General features: G+C 39.0%; 1 protein-coding gene across 2 annotated transcripts in view; it reads left to right on the top strand.

Annotated features, from left to right (window-relative positions):
• Nucleotides 1-798: 798 nt before the first annotated feature.
• The window catches only part of ROS1 (ROS proto-oncogene 1, receptor tyrosine kinase), a 132,234-nt gene continuing 115,333 nt past the window's right edge, over nucleotides 799-17,699 (top strand). Inside the window, exons 1-4 of one of the 2 annotated variants that reach the window (XM_053591541.1) lie at nucleotides 799-1,201; nucleotides 9,450-9,494; nucleotides 12,764-12,823; nucleotides 14,595-14,621. In XM_053591541.1, the coding sequence (XP_053447516.1) occupies nucleotides 1,079-1,201; nucleotides 9,450-9,494; nucleotides 12,764-12,823; nucleotides 14,595-14,621 (255 nt within the window). In that variant the 5' untranslated portion in view covers nucleotides 799-1,078. The remainder of the gene's footprint in view (nucleotides 1,202-9,449; nucleotides 9,495-12,763; nucleotides 12,824-14,594; nucleotides 14,622-17,699) is intronic. The other variant, XM_053591542.1, reaches the window with a different exon arrangement.

Here is a 17,699-nt window from a genome sequence, read left to right as displayed (position 1 = left end):
CAGGAGTGGGGGCGGGGGCACCAGGTTGCCTAAGGAGGGGTGAACTGGCCCAGGTCAGAAATGGAGCAGGTCAAAACTCCCTTGCTGATCAGTAGTGGGATCGCGCCTATGAATAGCCATTGCACTCCAGCCTGGGCAGCATAGTGAGACCCCATCTCTTAAAACAAAAACAAAAAAAAAAACTACTACCACAAAAATATTTGGCCTTAAAGAGTTAACTCTCAGCAATCTAAAAAGTAGCTAACCAGAATGACTCACTTCTTTACCTTCAAATTTCTTATTTTGGGCTTCAGCTTAACTTTATCTTGATGCTAGGCTAATTAAAATTCTGTATAATGTTTCCTTCTCCAGGTAGCTGCACTTGTACATATTTTAGGTCTCTGGTGGTAGACTAGATAAGGTTGTATTTTAGTTAATGTGTAATAAAGTTCTCAAGAGTACTCTAATAGACTTTCTTGTTTTTAACTCCCCCTCAGAGTATTTGTCTACTGATTTCAGTTTTGTTTGCTCTTTAATTTTAAAATACGTGTTTGGTTTCAAAGCATTCTGTTTTCCTTCTCTGTTGCACCCCTTGATTTAGGTGCTTCTATTTTTTCAATAATTGTTTATTGTAGTAATGCTACTGTTTGCTAAAACATAGATGGTCACAACCCAATTTCTTATAGTGTTGGATGGACCTCAAAGAAGAAAAGTGGTAGGGAATCCACTGAATCATTCCAGTTCCAGACTGCGTGCATCGTACGCTTGCCGAAATGCAATTTGTGTTTTCTACTTTGTATGCCTTCTGTGCAAAGTGTTCTAACCTTTAGTCAGTGAGTGACTTTCTTTATGGGAGTAAAAGGAAGCTAAGTTATGAAATAGCTGTTATGTGAATGTTATAAGCTCTCAAGGATTCAAAACCAAAAGGTCTAAATAGTATTTCAAAAGGCAAAGATAATCTGACGTTGCAAAACAGCAACAACAACAACGACAAATCCATTAATCACTCTTTCAGTTGAAGTGATGAAGCCAAAGAATTCATAGCAAAATGGAGAAAGTTAGAAGACTGGCCATCTGAATATCCACCACTGGTGAAAGGATGAAGAACGTTTACTGGCTTATTCTGAAACTTTTAAATTTTGCAACTCTCAGCTGCTTATGGATTTCTCTGGGGCAGTGTACAGTTTTAAACAGTTGCCTGAAGTTGTGTGTAACTAACCTGGTAAGTTTTACTGGTCCAGTATTTGTCTTTTCAGGAAATAAAACACTTAGAATTTAACTTTTTATAACTGATAGAATTGCTTTCTCTTTATGAGATGCTTTCTCATGAGAAATGTTAGCAAATCAAGATTTTTTTTTTTCTGAAATAAGTTAGGATTTCTTATAGTTGCAGAAAATAGAGCAGGTTATTTTATTTCTTTAAGGTATCTGGTCATATATATTTTGGGGTCACGGGGACTGGGTAAAGGAGCCTTAAATAAAATCAATTAAGCATACTTAAAAATTTCAATTTCGATTTATTTATTACAAATCATTAATATTTGTTTTGAAGCGCGAAAGAGATTTAGCCACTTCCAGACTAACAGTAATATTTATATTGTGGATGGATTACTGTCTGGGGGGGGGAAATGGATGACCAAGGAAGTAGATACATATTTTTGTGAAACAACATTTTATTTTAAAAGGAAGAATTATTTCTAAACTTCCTTATTTCTATGCATTTGTAATTTTTCATTCTTGAATTTTTTGATATGGGAATTGATGCTTCCTCTTCCATTTCTGGGTGTTATCCCTTTTATGTACATATTACATCATCTCTTTTCAGTTGTGATTTAGTTTTGCTTAAATGAGTCAAGAATCAACTTTAAAAACCAAATACTCCCTAGACAGGAAAAGATGCATTCTTCCTATCTGATGGCAAATACAAACAGCATGATAGCTTAAGTGTGATACTATAGTCATATATTTTAAAATAATAAAAACCAAAGTAATAAATGTGGCACTCATTATTATGCTAAAGTTTTAGAGACAGAATTCTGTGATAGATTAAGAAAGAAACTTGTGTTATACAATTTTGGTTTAATTTAAACTACAGTTTAAAATACCACTTCTGCTTACTATGCATAGTAGCATTTTAAAAAATTGTTTGGTATTTTGTATAAATCTTTGCCCAAGACTTCATTGGTATAGATTGTACGTGTGTGTGTGTGTGTGTGTTTAACACAGTGGTAGTACAAACATAAAAATGGAATGGGAACTATTAAATTTTTTTTTCCTAAAAATATTTCAACTATTTTCTGATTATGATGAGAATATGTGTTTATACAAAATATTTATAATATAAAGAAGAAACAGAGAAGACTAAAGGAAAAAAGACCTATAATACTATCCCTATTAACTTCTGATTGGTTTTTCATAGCTATATTTACACACACACACAATTGTGCTCCCAGTGTGAGTTACCCCTATACGCTGAAGTTTTACCGAAAGTAGGATCTTTAATATGTTTAGATTATTCTATTATTATTTGTTTATAGATTTCTCTACTATTGAAACTGATTTTGGTTATTTCCAATTTTGCAGTCTCCATATTCTTTTATTCTGGTTTTATTTATTATCTTTTTGTGTGGGTTCCTTGGTTTCAGGGTTTGGCAGTAGGAACGGACAGTTTGTTCCTTTGTTGGGTTGCTTTCCGTTCACCACCTACGGAGAAAGGCACAGCTGATGTGGTTGTGCCTGTGGGAGAGACACGGTCTGCCGATCTGACCACTGAATGTAATGAATGTTCTCTGTGTGGGCCTCCCACACAGGCCTGGAGGGACACAAGTGAGGTGAATGAACAACTGAATGTAGCCATGGATCAGGGGAAGGTTATGCAAAGTCCTGGAATTTATTATATTTTCTGTTTTTTTTTTTTTTTTTTTTTGACATCAACATTTGCTGTGAAGGTCTTTGACTTTATTGGGTGGTTCTTAGTTTGAGACATCTTTTCTTTAAAAAAAACACACAAAAGAGCATTGTAAAAAAAAGTTAGAATTGCTTGCAAAAATGCACAAATCATAGTGCTATGCTATGAGTATCTTACATTAATTGAGGAATCTACATGTATTGGTTGAATATATTAACTGACTTAACATTTTTGAATTCTAGATGCCATGTGTTGTAGAAAACAACAAATACTTAATGTTCTTCAGAACTCTAGCAGTGTGAGAACCTTTATGAAAAGGAAAAAAAATCATGGTCAAGTGATTTGTGGAAGTGCGTTTTGCTGTGCTCTCCTTTTGTAGATTCACAGAGCACAATAGCATATTAGAGGCTTTGTTCAGTTATAATTTCCCCGTCTCCTTTGGCAACAACCCCCTTTTTCTGAGTAACAAATCCCAACAACTGAGGAACTAGTGTTGAGAAGTGCTCACTTCATTTCAATAAATTTCCTGGGTATCTATGTATATTCAGCCTTGTAGTGAATACAATTGGGAATTCAAAAGAATTAAATTATATGATCATGCCCTAAAGGAAGTTAAATGTTGAAGTGCAAAGGTTTCTACAAAGTGCAAAGCTATTACAAATGTGATGTATTATAGTTTTGTACAATATTAGAGGATGATGATAATATATCTTTCTTTTGATTCACATCCATAGTTTTAAAGGAGTTTGGACAGGTGGCTCATGTCTGTAATCCTAGTACTCTGGGAGGCCAAAGCAGGAGGATTGCTTGAGCTCAGGAGTTCCAGACCAGCCTGAGCAAAAGTGAGACCCTAAAATAGAAATAGGAAAAACTAGCTAGGTGTCATGGTGGGCGTCTGTAATCCCAGCTACTCGGGAGGCTGAAGCAAGAGGATCTCAAGAGTTTGAGGTTGCTGTGAGCTATGATGCCACAGCGCTCTACCGAGGGCAACAAGGTGAGACTCTTTGTCTCACAATACATAAATAAATAAATAAAATAAAGTTTTAAAGGAATCAACTGAAAATCAACTAAAAGACTATTAGAAACAATAGGTTCAGCATATTGTCTCTTTTAAAAAAAGTACAAACATCAATACTTTTCTTGTATATCAATAATACTATTAAGGCATAATAATAGAATGAAATATAATTCAAAAATTCTATCAAATATCCAGAAATTAGCATGGTTTGATTGGTCTGGGAATACACTAGCTAATAAAACAGAATATTATCCAGAAATAAAGCCATGCATTTGAGGAAGAGTGGACTCTGATAAAGACGACGATGTAAACCACCAAGGCCCTATTCATTTAGATTAAAAAGTAAATTCCTTTATCACTACCAGATTCAAATAAAATTTTGAAGGTATTGTTTTAAAAAGGGTGTGATTTTAATATAAACCAAGAAATAACAAAATTGAAATAAGAGTTTACTTCATAAAAATATTAAAAGGAATTAGAACTGTTTCTTTTCTTTTTTTTTTTTTTGTAGAGACAGAGTCTCACTTTATTGCCCTCGGTAGAGTGCCGTGGCCTCACACAGCTCACAGCAACCTCCAACTCCTGGGCTTAAGCGATTCTCTTGCCTCAGCCTCCCGAGTAGCTGGGACTACAGGCGCCCGCCACAACGCTATTTTTTGGTTGCAGTTTGGCCGGGGCCGGGTTTGAACCCGCCACCCTCGGTATATGGGGCCGGTGCCTTACCGACTGAGCCACAGATGCTGCCCTTCTTTCTTTGAGACAGAGTCTCACTTTGTTACCCTTGGTAGAGTAATGCTGTGGCATTATAGCTCACAGCAACCTCAAACTCTTGAGCTCACATGATTCTGTTGCCTCAGCTTCCTGGGACTATAGGTGCCCGCCACAATGCCCAGCTATTTTTTAGACACAGGGTCTCGCACTTGCTCAGGCTGGTCTTGAACCTGTGAGCTCAGGCAATCCACCCACCTCAGCCTCCCAGAGGGCTAGGATTACAGGCATGAGCCACCACGCCCTGCGCAGAACTGAATATTTCTATGATACTGAAGCAAGATTGCCTTAAGCCCGATTAAGGACAGGAGCAGGGGGTCACGCCTGTAATCCTAGCACTGTCAGAGGCCAGGGTAGGACCTGCTTCTCAGAGTTCAAGACCACCTTGAGTCAGAGCAAGTATCCTGTCTTTACTAAAAATAGAAAAACTAGCCAGGTGTGGTGGTGCAGCCCACCTACCCACCTACTTTCCAGCTTAGTCAGGAAGCTCAGGCAGGAAGATTACTCATGCCTAAGAGTTTGAGGTTGCTGTGAGCTGTAATGCCATGAAAAAAAAAACCTGATTAAAAATTTCAGACTCCCTAAAATGAAATTATCAATAAATTTGACTACTTAGAAACTTTAACTGTTATGACAGTAAACAGAATACAATGAAAACAAAGCTAAAAAGTGGGAAAAAGTAATATATATAATACATAAATTTTTACCAATGCCAATACTTATAAAAGCATATAAAATGGACTTAGAATATAAACACCTACTTCAAAAAGAAGACCTATAAATGGCTAAAAAGTATGTGGTAGCTATTTAACCCCACAGCAACCGCAGAATTGCAGAGTAAAAATGTTATCAGTTTTTCTTCTATCAGACTAGCAAACATAAAAACGTTTGGATAGTTGGAAAGGGTATAGGTTAGCTGACACTTTTGTGAACAGTTGGTTGGGATCTATATGGATGGATTTCTAGAAAACAATGGGTTAATAAATATCAAAATTACAAGGGAACATATGAGGTTGGACAGTTAAGTTAGTCAACTCATCCTAGAAAAAGTGTGACGTACCTCATTGCTGAATATCACTACAGTCACAAGATGGTCAAGGGGAGTACTTTGAAGGTGACCATAGTGATATTCAGCAATGAGGTATCTGGCTCTTTTCCTAGTAAGAATTTGTGAACTTAACTGTCAGACCCCATATGATGACAGCTCTGATGGCCATTCTGGAAAAAGAATTCCGCAATTGCTTTGAAGGGTGGACGAGGTGCTGGCGCTGGTGCATAGTGAAGACAAAAGAATGTATATACACTGTCGGAGGAACTGCAAATTAGTAAAAGCTTATGGAAAACAGACTGGAGAGTCCCCAAAGAAATAAAAATAGAGTCACCGTATGGTGCCCCATGATTACACTAATGTACACAGCTATGATTTAATATAAAAAAAATAGAGCTACCATTTGATCCACAATGCAGTTCCACAATTGGGTGTCTACATGAAAGAAAAGAGGTCAGTTTATCAGAAAGACATCTGCATTCACAGCTTTATTGCAGCAACTCACAATTGCAAAGATATGGAATCAACCTAAGTGACGATCAGTTTATGAGTGGATGCATAGAATGATAGTCATAAAAAGGAATGAAATAATGTGTTCTGTAGTAACTTGGATGGAACCAGAGACCATTTTCCTAAGTGGAGTATTTCAGGAATTGAAAAGCAAACACCACATGTTCTCCCTAATAACTGAGAGCTAAATGATACATACATATAGGTGCAAAGAGATCTAAAGGACATTGGAAACAAGAAGGGGGATGGTGGTAGGGGGATTTAAAACATCCCTATTGGGTACAATGAACACTATCCTGGTGATGGGGACACTAAAATCCTTGACTTCAGCATTATACAATGAATCCATGTAACAAAAACATTTGTACCTCTTTAATATTTTGAAATAATAAGAAAAACAAAGTGAGAAATATGAATTTGGTGCAGATTATGGAAGACATCTGGACATTGATTAAGACTACAGGCTTTGGAGGCAATCTTTCTGTTCCCTTTAAATCCTAACTCAGGAAAATTACTAAACCCTCCTGTGCCTCAGCTGTAAGATGAAGTTAATTATAGCACTAACTTATAGGAGTGTTGAGATGAACGAATGAGACTTAGTATAGAGCACCTGTAAGAGTGCATGGAACATGGGAATAACTCAATAAATGTTAGTTATGATGATTATGAGGAGGGTAGAGAGAGTGAAGATGGGAGAAGAGTGTTGACAAACTGTTTCATCAGTCACCATAGCCTTGACTCTTGAGGCTACCTTGTCCAACACTGCTTGATTGGCATTCTATTCAGCCTGTTAAATTTAATCTTGAGACGAGCCATTGGAAGGACTCATTATTATTATTTTTTTTTATTGTTGGGGATTCATTGAGGGTACAATAAGCCAGTTACACTGATTGCAATTGTTAGGTAAAGTCCCTCTTGCAATCATGTCTTGCCCCCATAAAGTGTAACACACACCAAGTCCCCACCCACCTCCCTCCTTCCCTCTTTCTGTTTCCCCCCCATAACCATAATTGTCATTAATTGTCCTCATATCAAAATTGAGTACATAGGATTCATGCTTCTCCATTCTTGTGATGCTTTACTAAGAATAATGTCTTCCACGTCCATCCAGGTTAATATGAAGGATGTAAAGTCTCCATTTTTTTTAGTGGCTGAATAGTATTCCATGGTATTACAATAATGGTCCTCAAGAAATGTCTCTGTTGTCCTGTCTTCTAAGATGGAACATGAAGACTTTCCAGAATTCACTCTTTTGCTATTATGAGCTGAAGTACACTTTCAATGATAGGAAAAAGTTAAATTATGAACTCATTATCTTTCATTTGATTTTATACAATTGTGATTCAATCCTACAAACAGGAATTAAAACTTAGTTTTGAACAAAATCATGGTACTATTAAGCACTTGGTTGCACAATTAATCTAAAAAATACAGTCGCACTCCAAATATTTAGTGTCTAAAAACAAAAACCTATAAGCATTCTTCTCCTTTCCCTACAAATACAAATGGTTGGGGAATGAAGTATAGAGGAATCTTTGTTCACACATCAAATGAGAAAAAACAAAGGCAACATGTGTTCCTTGGAACCTGATTACTTTTCAAGCAAATCCCCACAATGCTAGAATAGTGGATGATGCTTCCAAGGGAATCTTAACATGGAAGGCCCCTTGGATTCATGGATTTATTCATAAGATTTATTGAACACTTTTCCCATCAGGCACTGTTGTAGGTGCTGGGATAGAGTGAAGAGGAAAATGGATGGGAAGGAGGGGACAGCTTGGTAAGCCTGATGATGGAGGGCTTTGCTTTAACTCAGAAAAGGACAGACAGTTCAGAAGACCACACAGATTAAACCACTACCCCAATCCCTCTTCAGATTTTCTACCATCTTCTGGGACATACCACGTTTATAATGTTTGGTTAGCCAAGGATAGGTGTCATGCCCCTTGCTGGATTAAATCACCTCTCCAATTCAATGGCTCAAATTCAGCAAACCGTTAAGGGAGGATTCTCATCAGTCTCAACAAGAGTTACTAAAAAGATTCACTTAGTTTTCCTCTGCCCATAATTCTAAGTCAATCAGTACAGCATAGGATCTATGAAAATTAGATGGTATCCATGTAACACTATTTGGGTTCTAACCTGATTATCATAGGCCCTATATAGCCATCTTTTGTGAATCCTCCTGTTCATAAAGGACTCTGACAGTGACCAAGAAAAGGATGAGCAATTTTTAGATTTTGTAAAATTTCATTTCCACTTAAATTTTTTTCTACCAGTATAAAAAGTTCTTAAAATTTGTGAATATATGAAAAATAAACAGAGTAATCATATGTTTTAATATACATGGCATTCTGAATTTGTATTTTCTCTCTGCTTTATTATTTTTTTATTTATTTTTATTTTTTGGTAAAGATCTTTTATTTATTTATTAAATCATAGCTGTGTACATTAATGCAATCATGGGGCACCATACACTGGTTTTATAGACCATTTGACATATTTTCATCACACTGGTTAACATTGCCTTCCTGGCATTTTCTTAGTTATTGTGTTGGGACATTTATATTCTACATTTACTGAGTTTCACATGTACCCTTGTAAGATGCACGGTAATCCCACCAATATCCTCTCTCCACCCGCCCTCCCCCTTCCCTCCCCTTGCTCATATTATTAGGTTATAATTGGGTTATAGCTTGCTATGGTTAATAAAAAAAAAAAAGAATGGAAGAAAAAGTATCCAATGTACTTAGCCCTACTATGAAACTAATTTATGACTTTCATATGAAATCTCTCTGCTTTAAAGAGTAATTTTTTTTTTTTTTTTTGAGACAAAAATCTCACTATGTCACCCTTGGTAGAGTGCCATGGCTTTACAGCTCACAGCAACCTCAAACTCTTGGGCTTAAGTGATTCTCTTGCCTCAGCCTCCCAAGTAGCTGGGACTACAGGCACCCGCCACAATGCCCGGCTATTTTCTTGTTATTGTCATTGTTGTTTAGCAGGCCCATTCTTAGATATTACATCCATGATTTGCAGTGGCATTTTGTCTGGTTTTGTGTAATGACTTTAAAACATTTGACTTCTTACTGTACAGTTACAAAACACCGAGGAGGCAACATAATTTCGGGAAGCGTCCCTGTCCCCGTTTTTAAGCTGCGGTAGATACAATGAACCCCTATCCTGATAGCTGGTGTTTACTCTCTCCTTCATTTCAGGGCAGGCAGCTGGACATTGGCACACCACACAACCTGAGTGAACCGGTGAGTAATCGCTTCTGCTGTCAAGAATTTTACAGTGTCTGTCTTGATAAAAAATGTACAAGGTCAGGTTTTACTGCAATACGCGTGATTCCTCAGTAAAGTTTTATTTATTTGTCCCTGCTGAAAGCAGGCCAATGGAGAATAGTAAGAAGTCTGAACAAGAGGATTTATTTTGAAATGAAGTGTGTTGAACTGGAAACAGCACAGGATGAATTTAAGTCTGTGATATGTAGCTGTGTGGCTTTGGATAAACCACCTACTACTTTCGAGATTAAGTTTCACTTTGGGTTATCTGAGATAGTCTTTAACGTTTCTTCTCAAAATTAAATCTTATGGTTTTATTACTTTCCTGCACGTGTGCTCATTCAGTAAGTGCTTAGTGACTCCAATAGTACCTATGAGCAAGGCGCTATGCTGGGCCCTAGACATTTAACAATGAATAAACTCGGCTGTCAACCTTTTGGAATACATACTTCAAATGAGAGATACAGACACATACGTAATGCCATGGCCAGGCAGCATCATGACAACCAGAATAATGGTGTGTGTGAGGGGATGGGGAACGAGCAAAAGTAAAAAGGACCTTGTCTTTCTGCCAGGCCTTCAAATGAAAACTGGAAAGAGGAAGAGTATTTTTCTAGAATAACAAGAGGGGAAAAGCCATTCCAGTCAGAGAGGGAGGGCCCTTTGTGTCAAGAAACAATGGTGCACCCTTGAAGAAATTTGTCTGGGCGAGTATTTTATGAGGAGGATCCCCCCCCCCGGGCAATTGAAGCAGCTTCAAAAATACACTACTGGGACTTGATCAAACTAAAAAGCTTCTGCACAGCCAAGAACACAGTAAGTAAAGCAAGCAAACAGCCCTCAGAATGGGAGAAGATATTTGAAGGTTATGTCTCCAACAAAGGTTTAATAACCAGAATCCATAGAGAACTGAAACGCATTAGCAAGAATAGAACAAGGGATTCCATCGCAGGCTGGGCAAGGAATTTGAAGAGAAACTTCTCTGAAGAAGACAGGCGCGCGGCCTTCAGACATATGAAAAAATGCTCATCATCTTTAATCATCAGAGAAATGCAAATCAAAACTACTTTGAGATACCATCTAACTCCAGTGAGACTAGCCTATATCACAAAATCCCAAGATCAGAGATGTTGGCGCGGATATGGAGAAAAGGGAACACTTTTGCACTGCTGGTGGGAATGCAAATTAATACATTCCTTTTGGAAAGAGATATGGAGAACACTTAGAGATCTAAAAATAGATCTGCCATTCAATCCTGTAATCCCTCTACTGGGCATATACCCAGAAGACCAAAAATCACATCATAACAAAGATATTTGTACCAGAATGTTTATTGCAGCCCAATTCATAACTGCTAAGTCATGGAAAAAGCCCAAGTGCCCATCAATCCACAAATGGATTAATAAATTGTGGTATATGTACACCATGGAATATTATGCAGCCTTAAAGAAAGATGGAGACTTTACCTCTTTCATGTTTACATGGATGGAGCTGGAACATATTCTTCTTAGTAAAGTATCTCAAGAATGGAAGAGAAAGTACCCAATGTACTCAACCCTACTGTGAGACTAATTTAGGGTTTTCACATGAAAGCTATAACCCAGTTACAACCTAAGAATAGGGAGAAGGGGGAAAGGGCGGGGAGGGAGGGGGGAGATGGGTAGAGGGAAGGAGGTTGGTGGGATTACACCAGTGGTGCATCTTACAAGGGTATATGTGAAACTTGGTAAACGGTCTGTGAAGCTAGTGAATGATGCCCCATGATTATATCAATGTACACAGCTATGATTTAATAATAATAATAATGATAATAAAAAGAAACAATGGTTCAGGAGGTGGCCTCACTTGTTGAGGAAAGTGAGAATAATTTGCTTTGGGGTAGTAGTGGGGGCGGGTGTAGGTCGGTAGGTGGGGCCAGACCACCGAGAGCGCTGTATGCCAAGCTTGGTAATTTCAATCTACAGGATGACCGAGAGGTTTATAGAGTTTTAGAAAAGAGAAGGGTGTGACTAGATTTGCTTAGAAAAGATTATTCCAAATGTGGAAACAAGAGGGGTCCTTCTTCAGGCTGTGTTGGTAAGCTGTAAAGGGCACCGCAGAAAATCAGGGGCAGTGAGCGAGGAACTCAGATGCGGTTTGGTTAATGGTGAGGTGATGGGCCAGGCAGGTGGATGAGGTTCGGAGGAGCGCCCTGAGTCCCAGCTTGAGCAACTCCGAAGAGTGGAACATGTTAATGGGAAACACAGGAGAAAGAGCACACTTGAAGGCGGAAAATGAGGAACTTAATGTCTCATGTGCTGAATTTGAGGCGCCAGTAGGGGCTTCGATGCAGCTGCGTAAGAGGCGGGTGGGTATCGGGATCTGGAGCTCAGGAAGGAGCCTGGGGGCAGCGCCCTTTGCGCGTTAAGGACACCAACAGGGAGGCCTTGAAGCTGAGGACGAACCCACTGGGGAGAACTTGAAGAGTGAGACGAGAAAAAGCTGAGGAGAGGACACAAACATAAAAGGGGCAGAGAGAGGAAAAATCAGACAGCAGAGGAGGCTGAGCAGGAACGGAAGGAAGGAGAAAGGGACGCAGGTGCCGCCGTGACCTGTGGAAGGGGCAGTGAACACGGTCACAATCCAACCAAGTAAGGGAAGAAAGGTGTTGAATCTGTCCCACAGCAGGCCAGGGCAGCTCTGCAGAAGCTTTTCAGGGCAGTGGTGGGGTGAAAGCCTGCAGGTTCCCTACACTGCCGACGTATTCAGGTTCTGACACGCTGCCTTCTGTCAGGTACCCAGTTGTAAGTTTTGCTTGTCCTGTGAGGTCACCCTGTGGACCCAGGACATAGGTGATACCAGCTATCCAGGCAGCAATGTGCTCCCGAAGGTGGGGTGTTCTCTGGATTCTAGGTCTGCGCGCCAGGGCTTAACTCCATTCAGCAACCCTGCTGCTCTGCAGTGAGTCTCGCCAGACCCTGTTCTGTCTGCAGATAGGACATCTCCGCCTAGAATCCCAAAGGTCCCCATCCTCTGAGGCCTCAGCTTCCTCGGTACAACAGTGGTACTTTTTTTTTTTTTTTTTTGCAGTTTTTGGCCAAGGCTGGGTTTGAACCTGCCACCTCTGGCATATGGCGCCAGCGCCCTACTCGGTTGAGCCACAGGCACCGCCCCACAATGGTACTTTTTGTAACTGTGTTGCAGTTTCAGACGACAAGAGTCACATTTCTTCAGTCACATTGTCTGTTATTGATTGTCTCTTGCAGTGCATCCAAGGATGTCATTTCTGGAACTCTGTAGATCAGGAAAATTGTGCTTTAAAGTGTGTAAGTATTAATTATGTTTCTGTTTTGATACTAGTGTTTCCTTCTGAGAAAACTTTGCTCAGAGGATTCCCATTTACATGTCCACTTTCTTTCACTTAGTTTGCTCGACTCTAAGGGGGAAATAAGATAGACTGAGTAATAAGTAGTAAATGGAAAAGAAATTGAAATTATTCATGCAACCAGAGGTCAAAGGAGGTTAATGCAAATCGTGGAATCCAGGGATGCTCAGAGATATCCATTGCTCTACAACTATGAAGACCATTAGTAGAATGTCAGATATTTGTTAAATTTCCTGGGCACTTCTCAAATTTTAATGTCCTGTTATCCGCAGTCTTGTTCAAGAATATATTCTGATTCAGTATATCTTGAGTGGGGTCTGAGATTCAGCACTTCTAACCAGTTCCCAAGTGATCCAATGCTGGTAGTCTCCTGATCACATTTTGGATAGCAGAACCCTAGGTAATGTTCTAGGTTTCTTTACAGGGAAAGTTGTAGAAATGCAGTTCAGAAATAAATATCTGGTTTATTCCTCTTTATGTAAGAAATACATCCCCAGATACTTTATTTTCCATTTTAATTTAGTCTAGCTTTGCCGCCTAGTGTGTGATTTGCTTAAGATACTTTACCTCTTGGTACTTTGCTTTCCTCATTATTAAATTAGGATAATAATAGAATCTCCCTCTTAAAGATAGTATCTGATACAAGGTAACTACTCTGATCTCATGGATAAGAACTTTATCCAGGGGCGGCGCCTATGGCTCAAGGAGTAGGGCGCCGGTCCCATATGCCAGAGGTGGTGGGTTCAAACCCAGCCCTGGCCAAAAAAAAAAAAAAAAAAGAACTTTATCCTTTAAAAATGGGTTCCTTTGTTCAGGTTGTTCAGGTCAGAGGTTAAATTGTTTTGGTAATGTGGGGAAATGTTAATGTCATTTTCTATTAGTGAGTTAAATTATTGCGTGGAGATTTAAATAAGGACATTGATCTTTTCTTATATGTGGTCCTCATAGCTTTTCTTACGTATACAGTATGTCCTTGTGGACCTCCATTACAGTAGTTAACTGTGCCCCCTCTCACCTTTGTGACTGTATGTGTTATAGAATGGAACTTGTCAAACTATGGAGCAAACATTATCTAGAATTAGTAGCTATTAGATCTTTTCTACAAATTGTAACTTAAACAACTATTGTGTAATTGTGTATTTAATATAATTTACCCCAACATGTAATTTCTACCAGAGCAGGACCCTCTCTGGCTTTTTCAGAGAGTATCTTTTCCACTGACTGCAGCATGGGGCATGTAGAAGCTGCTTATGAATAGGAAGCATCATTTGTTTCCAGGCAACAATCAAGCACCATTTACTTCCAGGACTGTGGAGGGGCCAGTTTGAGCAGAGCAGTCTGTTGGCTTTTGCTAGCCAGAGCTGATGGTGGTTTTCATTTCCAGTCTGTCTCCCTTGGGTGTCTGCAAACACTCCTCTCTCTAACCTGGTCTGTCACAGATTACCTCTCAGTTGACTGAGATTTTCTAGTAGACATCATGCTTTACCTTTTTTCCCAATGACACAAATAACCTAATTTCTACAGCTGTTCATACAGTGGGCTAGCTGAACAGAAGGCCCAGCTCTCTTGCTTTTGTTTGCTTTTTGTTGATTGTTTATCAATGGTAGGGTAAGAGATTAATTTGGAAGAAATGTACATTTAAGTATCACTAAATTTACTTACAACCTTCAAGGTATTACATCATTTTATTTTACTATTTTTTTTCTATGCAGAACGATACTTATGCCACCGTTTGTGAGGTGAGTTGGCAACCCCAAGAGATGTCTCCAACCATATATCTTTGTCTCTTATCTTTAAAAAGCTATTAAAATAAGAACGAGGAAAACTGAGGTATTGTCAGTGCTCAGAGGCATTCTTGCTGGGAATGTTATATGTATGTCTATGTATAAAAATGACTGTATAATTCTACTTTGGTGCAAATGTTTACTGTTTTATGTATCTATGGGTATATATAGTGTATATAAAATATAAATGTGTGTATATGCACATGCTCACAAATCTACATATGTGTTGCTCTAATCTGGTCTGGAAGGTTTTAATTCCTATGGAGTCTGGGGGGTGGGTATAGGGTATCAGGAGTGGGGGAAGGAAGGGGTATATGCAGGGATGTCTGTGCTGATTTCATTTTCTTCCCCACAACGTATGGTGCTCTATCGTTAAATATAGTACATTAGAAGAAAACCCTTCGATTACAATTTTCCTTTTATTCAACAACATCCTTTACCAACATTTTGAAACACAGCCCCCCCCCCCCCCCGCCTCCCCACTCTTTGACCTTAAGTGACTTCTCATGCTGGCTCTAGTGTCCTGCCCAGGTCTTTTCATGTCCTCTCAGCCTGCCTCTGCTACACTCAATTTTCTGCTTCTTTTAGAAAGACCCGGTCATATTGCTCTTTTCCCACTTAATTAAGCTTACCTGTCCTGGATTTCCTCTTCTCAGAATAAGATTATTTGATAATATGTGACATGAAGAATCTACATTATTTCCTAATTTAAAACCTATGTTGCATTTTATTTAAACATTCTGGAAACCAGTAAGCAGAACTATCTTATCATGCTTGGGGAAGGACTATCAATTTTTATCAGTTTACTAAGGAGAAAACTTCCCTTTTAATAGGGAATAAAAATATTAGCAAAAAATATTTTGTTGGGGCAGTGCCCGTAGCTCAGTGGATAGGGCGCCGGCCACATATATTGAGACTGGCAGGTTCGAATCCAGCCCGGGCCAGCTAAAACAACAATGACAGCTGCAACAACAACAACAACAAATAGCTGAGTGTTGTGGTGGGCGCCTGTAGTACCAGCAACTTGGAAGACTGAGGCAAGAGAATCGCTGAAGCCCAAGAGTTTGGGGTTGCTGTGAGTTGTGACGCCATGGCACTCTACCCAGGGTGAGAGCTTGAGACTCTGTCTCAAAAAAAAAAAAATATATATATATATATATGCATATATATGTACACATATACATTTTATTGGAATATTTTCTTAATAGTCAGTGAATGGTTATTTCGTACCTGAAATTTGATTTTCAGGTGCAATTTTCACATTCCAGAAAAACGTGATTTTCCTTGGCAATGGGTGGAGGTGGGAATTGGCTAAAAAAAGAGAAATAGAGGGAAAACTCACCCTGCATGTAAATGGACAATTAAAGTTGTCTCCTGGTTCAGATTTAAAAAACATCCTGGGAACCCTTTTATGTGATTAAAGCAAAATTAGCCCCCCCAAAAAACAGTCTCTGGTAGGATGTTGGCAGTGTCAGAAAATCAAGGGGAGAGAAAGTCTCTCGAGCACGGAAGCATCTGGGGCTCGGATTTGGAATGTACTAGCTCCTTGTTAATCGTTATGCTGTCCAAGTTGCCTTCCCTTTCTTGCTTACTGTCATATTCTTCAGGCTTATATAATGTAAATCTTTTCTCTCCGTGTTATAACTTACATAACTATTTGATTCACTTTACATTTTGCTAATTTACACCTAAAATATTATACTTTAAATAAAGAAGAACTGAACAGGAACACAAGCAAGGTAGAAAGATACAGAGATTCAATTGTCCACACCTTTAGGAAATCAAACTCTACTCATTAATGTTTCAAATTGGGAAGCTTGGAATTTTTGCAGTTCATATTCCTTAGGGGAAATAGTCTTGAAATTGATAGCTTAGCAAAATATAACTTGGAAAATGATGATAGCAAGGGAGGTGACATACGTTTGATAATTTGAATCACAAGTTATCCTTGTATCTTGGGTTTCTGGCTAAGATCAAGTGTAGATCTTATTGTTTCTCAAAACCTTTTCATGGCTTGCTGCTGTTTGGGAAAAAAAGACATACTGCATAGGGGTGCCAGGTCTGCTGTGTCTCTGTGTGACCTCAGCTCATACCATCCCCTCAGTTTCAGGACTGTCTTGGTCCTCTTCCCTGACATAGGAGGCGCACACCTGCTCCAAGGCTTTTGTCCTGCCATGGCTTCTGCTCTTGCCTAGATCTTTTCAAGCCCAGCTCCTGCTCATGACTTAGGTTTTGGCTTTAGGGTCACCTCTGCATAGTTCTTCCTGATCACACTAATATAGGCAGTCTCCTTCTGCCTAATCACACTGTGTTCTTTGGCTTTGGTTTATTTTTTTCCTAACAGTTTTCATTATCAGAACTTCAAAAACAAATCTGTCACTTAATCATCATCTATTTCCTTCTAAGAGAATGCTAATTCCATGGAGTCAGGGAACTTAGCTTTCTTGCTTACTGTCATATTCTTAAGGCCTAAAATAGTGCTTGGAACACAAAAAACCAAATGTTCAAATATTCTAGAATGAATGAAAGATATTTTAGGAATAGTGCTACAATTCATATGGAGGATGGTGGGTGTGTCTTCCTCGTGTTATAGAAGTTAAAAAAGCCACAAAACCAAGGGGCAGTAAAGATGATCTGCTTGCTATGGGACAGATGGAAGTATGGGTGGGAATGGAGATGGCAGGTTGAGGTAGCCCTGGAAAGAGTAAACTTGGCCTGCATGGTGGGAACTGCAGCTCAGTAACCTGTAATATGCTGTAAGAATGTCCCATCGAAGGGTTTTGGGCTTCAATTCTATAAATTCCTTATATCCAACCACCTCTAAACTCTTTCTAGGCAACTTGAGATTGAAAAACATTGGATAACCTCACTGGAAGTCCAATATTGAGCCAGCATCATGAGTGGGAAAAAGAGAGAGAGAGAGAGAGAAAAGATAGCTTTTTCTCTACTTGAGATAGCATTTTAACTCCCAGAGAGATGGGGGATTTTATTATATATTTCCCCTGAAAAATATTCCAGAAAAAATAGGGCCAC

This window comes from Nycticebus coucang, chromosome 5 (genome assembly GCF_027406575.1).
Source record: "Nycticebus coucang isolate mNycCou1 chromosome 5, mNycCou1.pri, whole genome shotgun sequence".
Lineage (NCBI taxonomy): Eukaryota > Metazoa > Chordata > Mammalia > Primates > Lorisidae > Nycticebus > Nycticebus coucang.
Note: the sequence above shows the minus strand (reverse complement) of the source record. Positions and strands in the feature narration are given on the sequence as shown.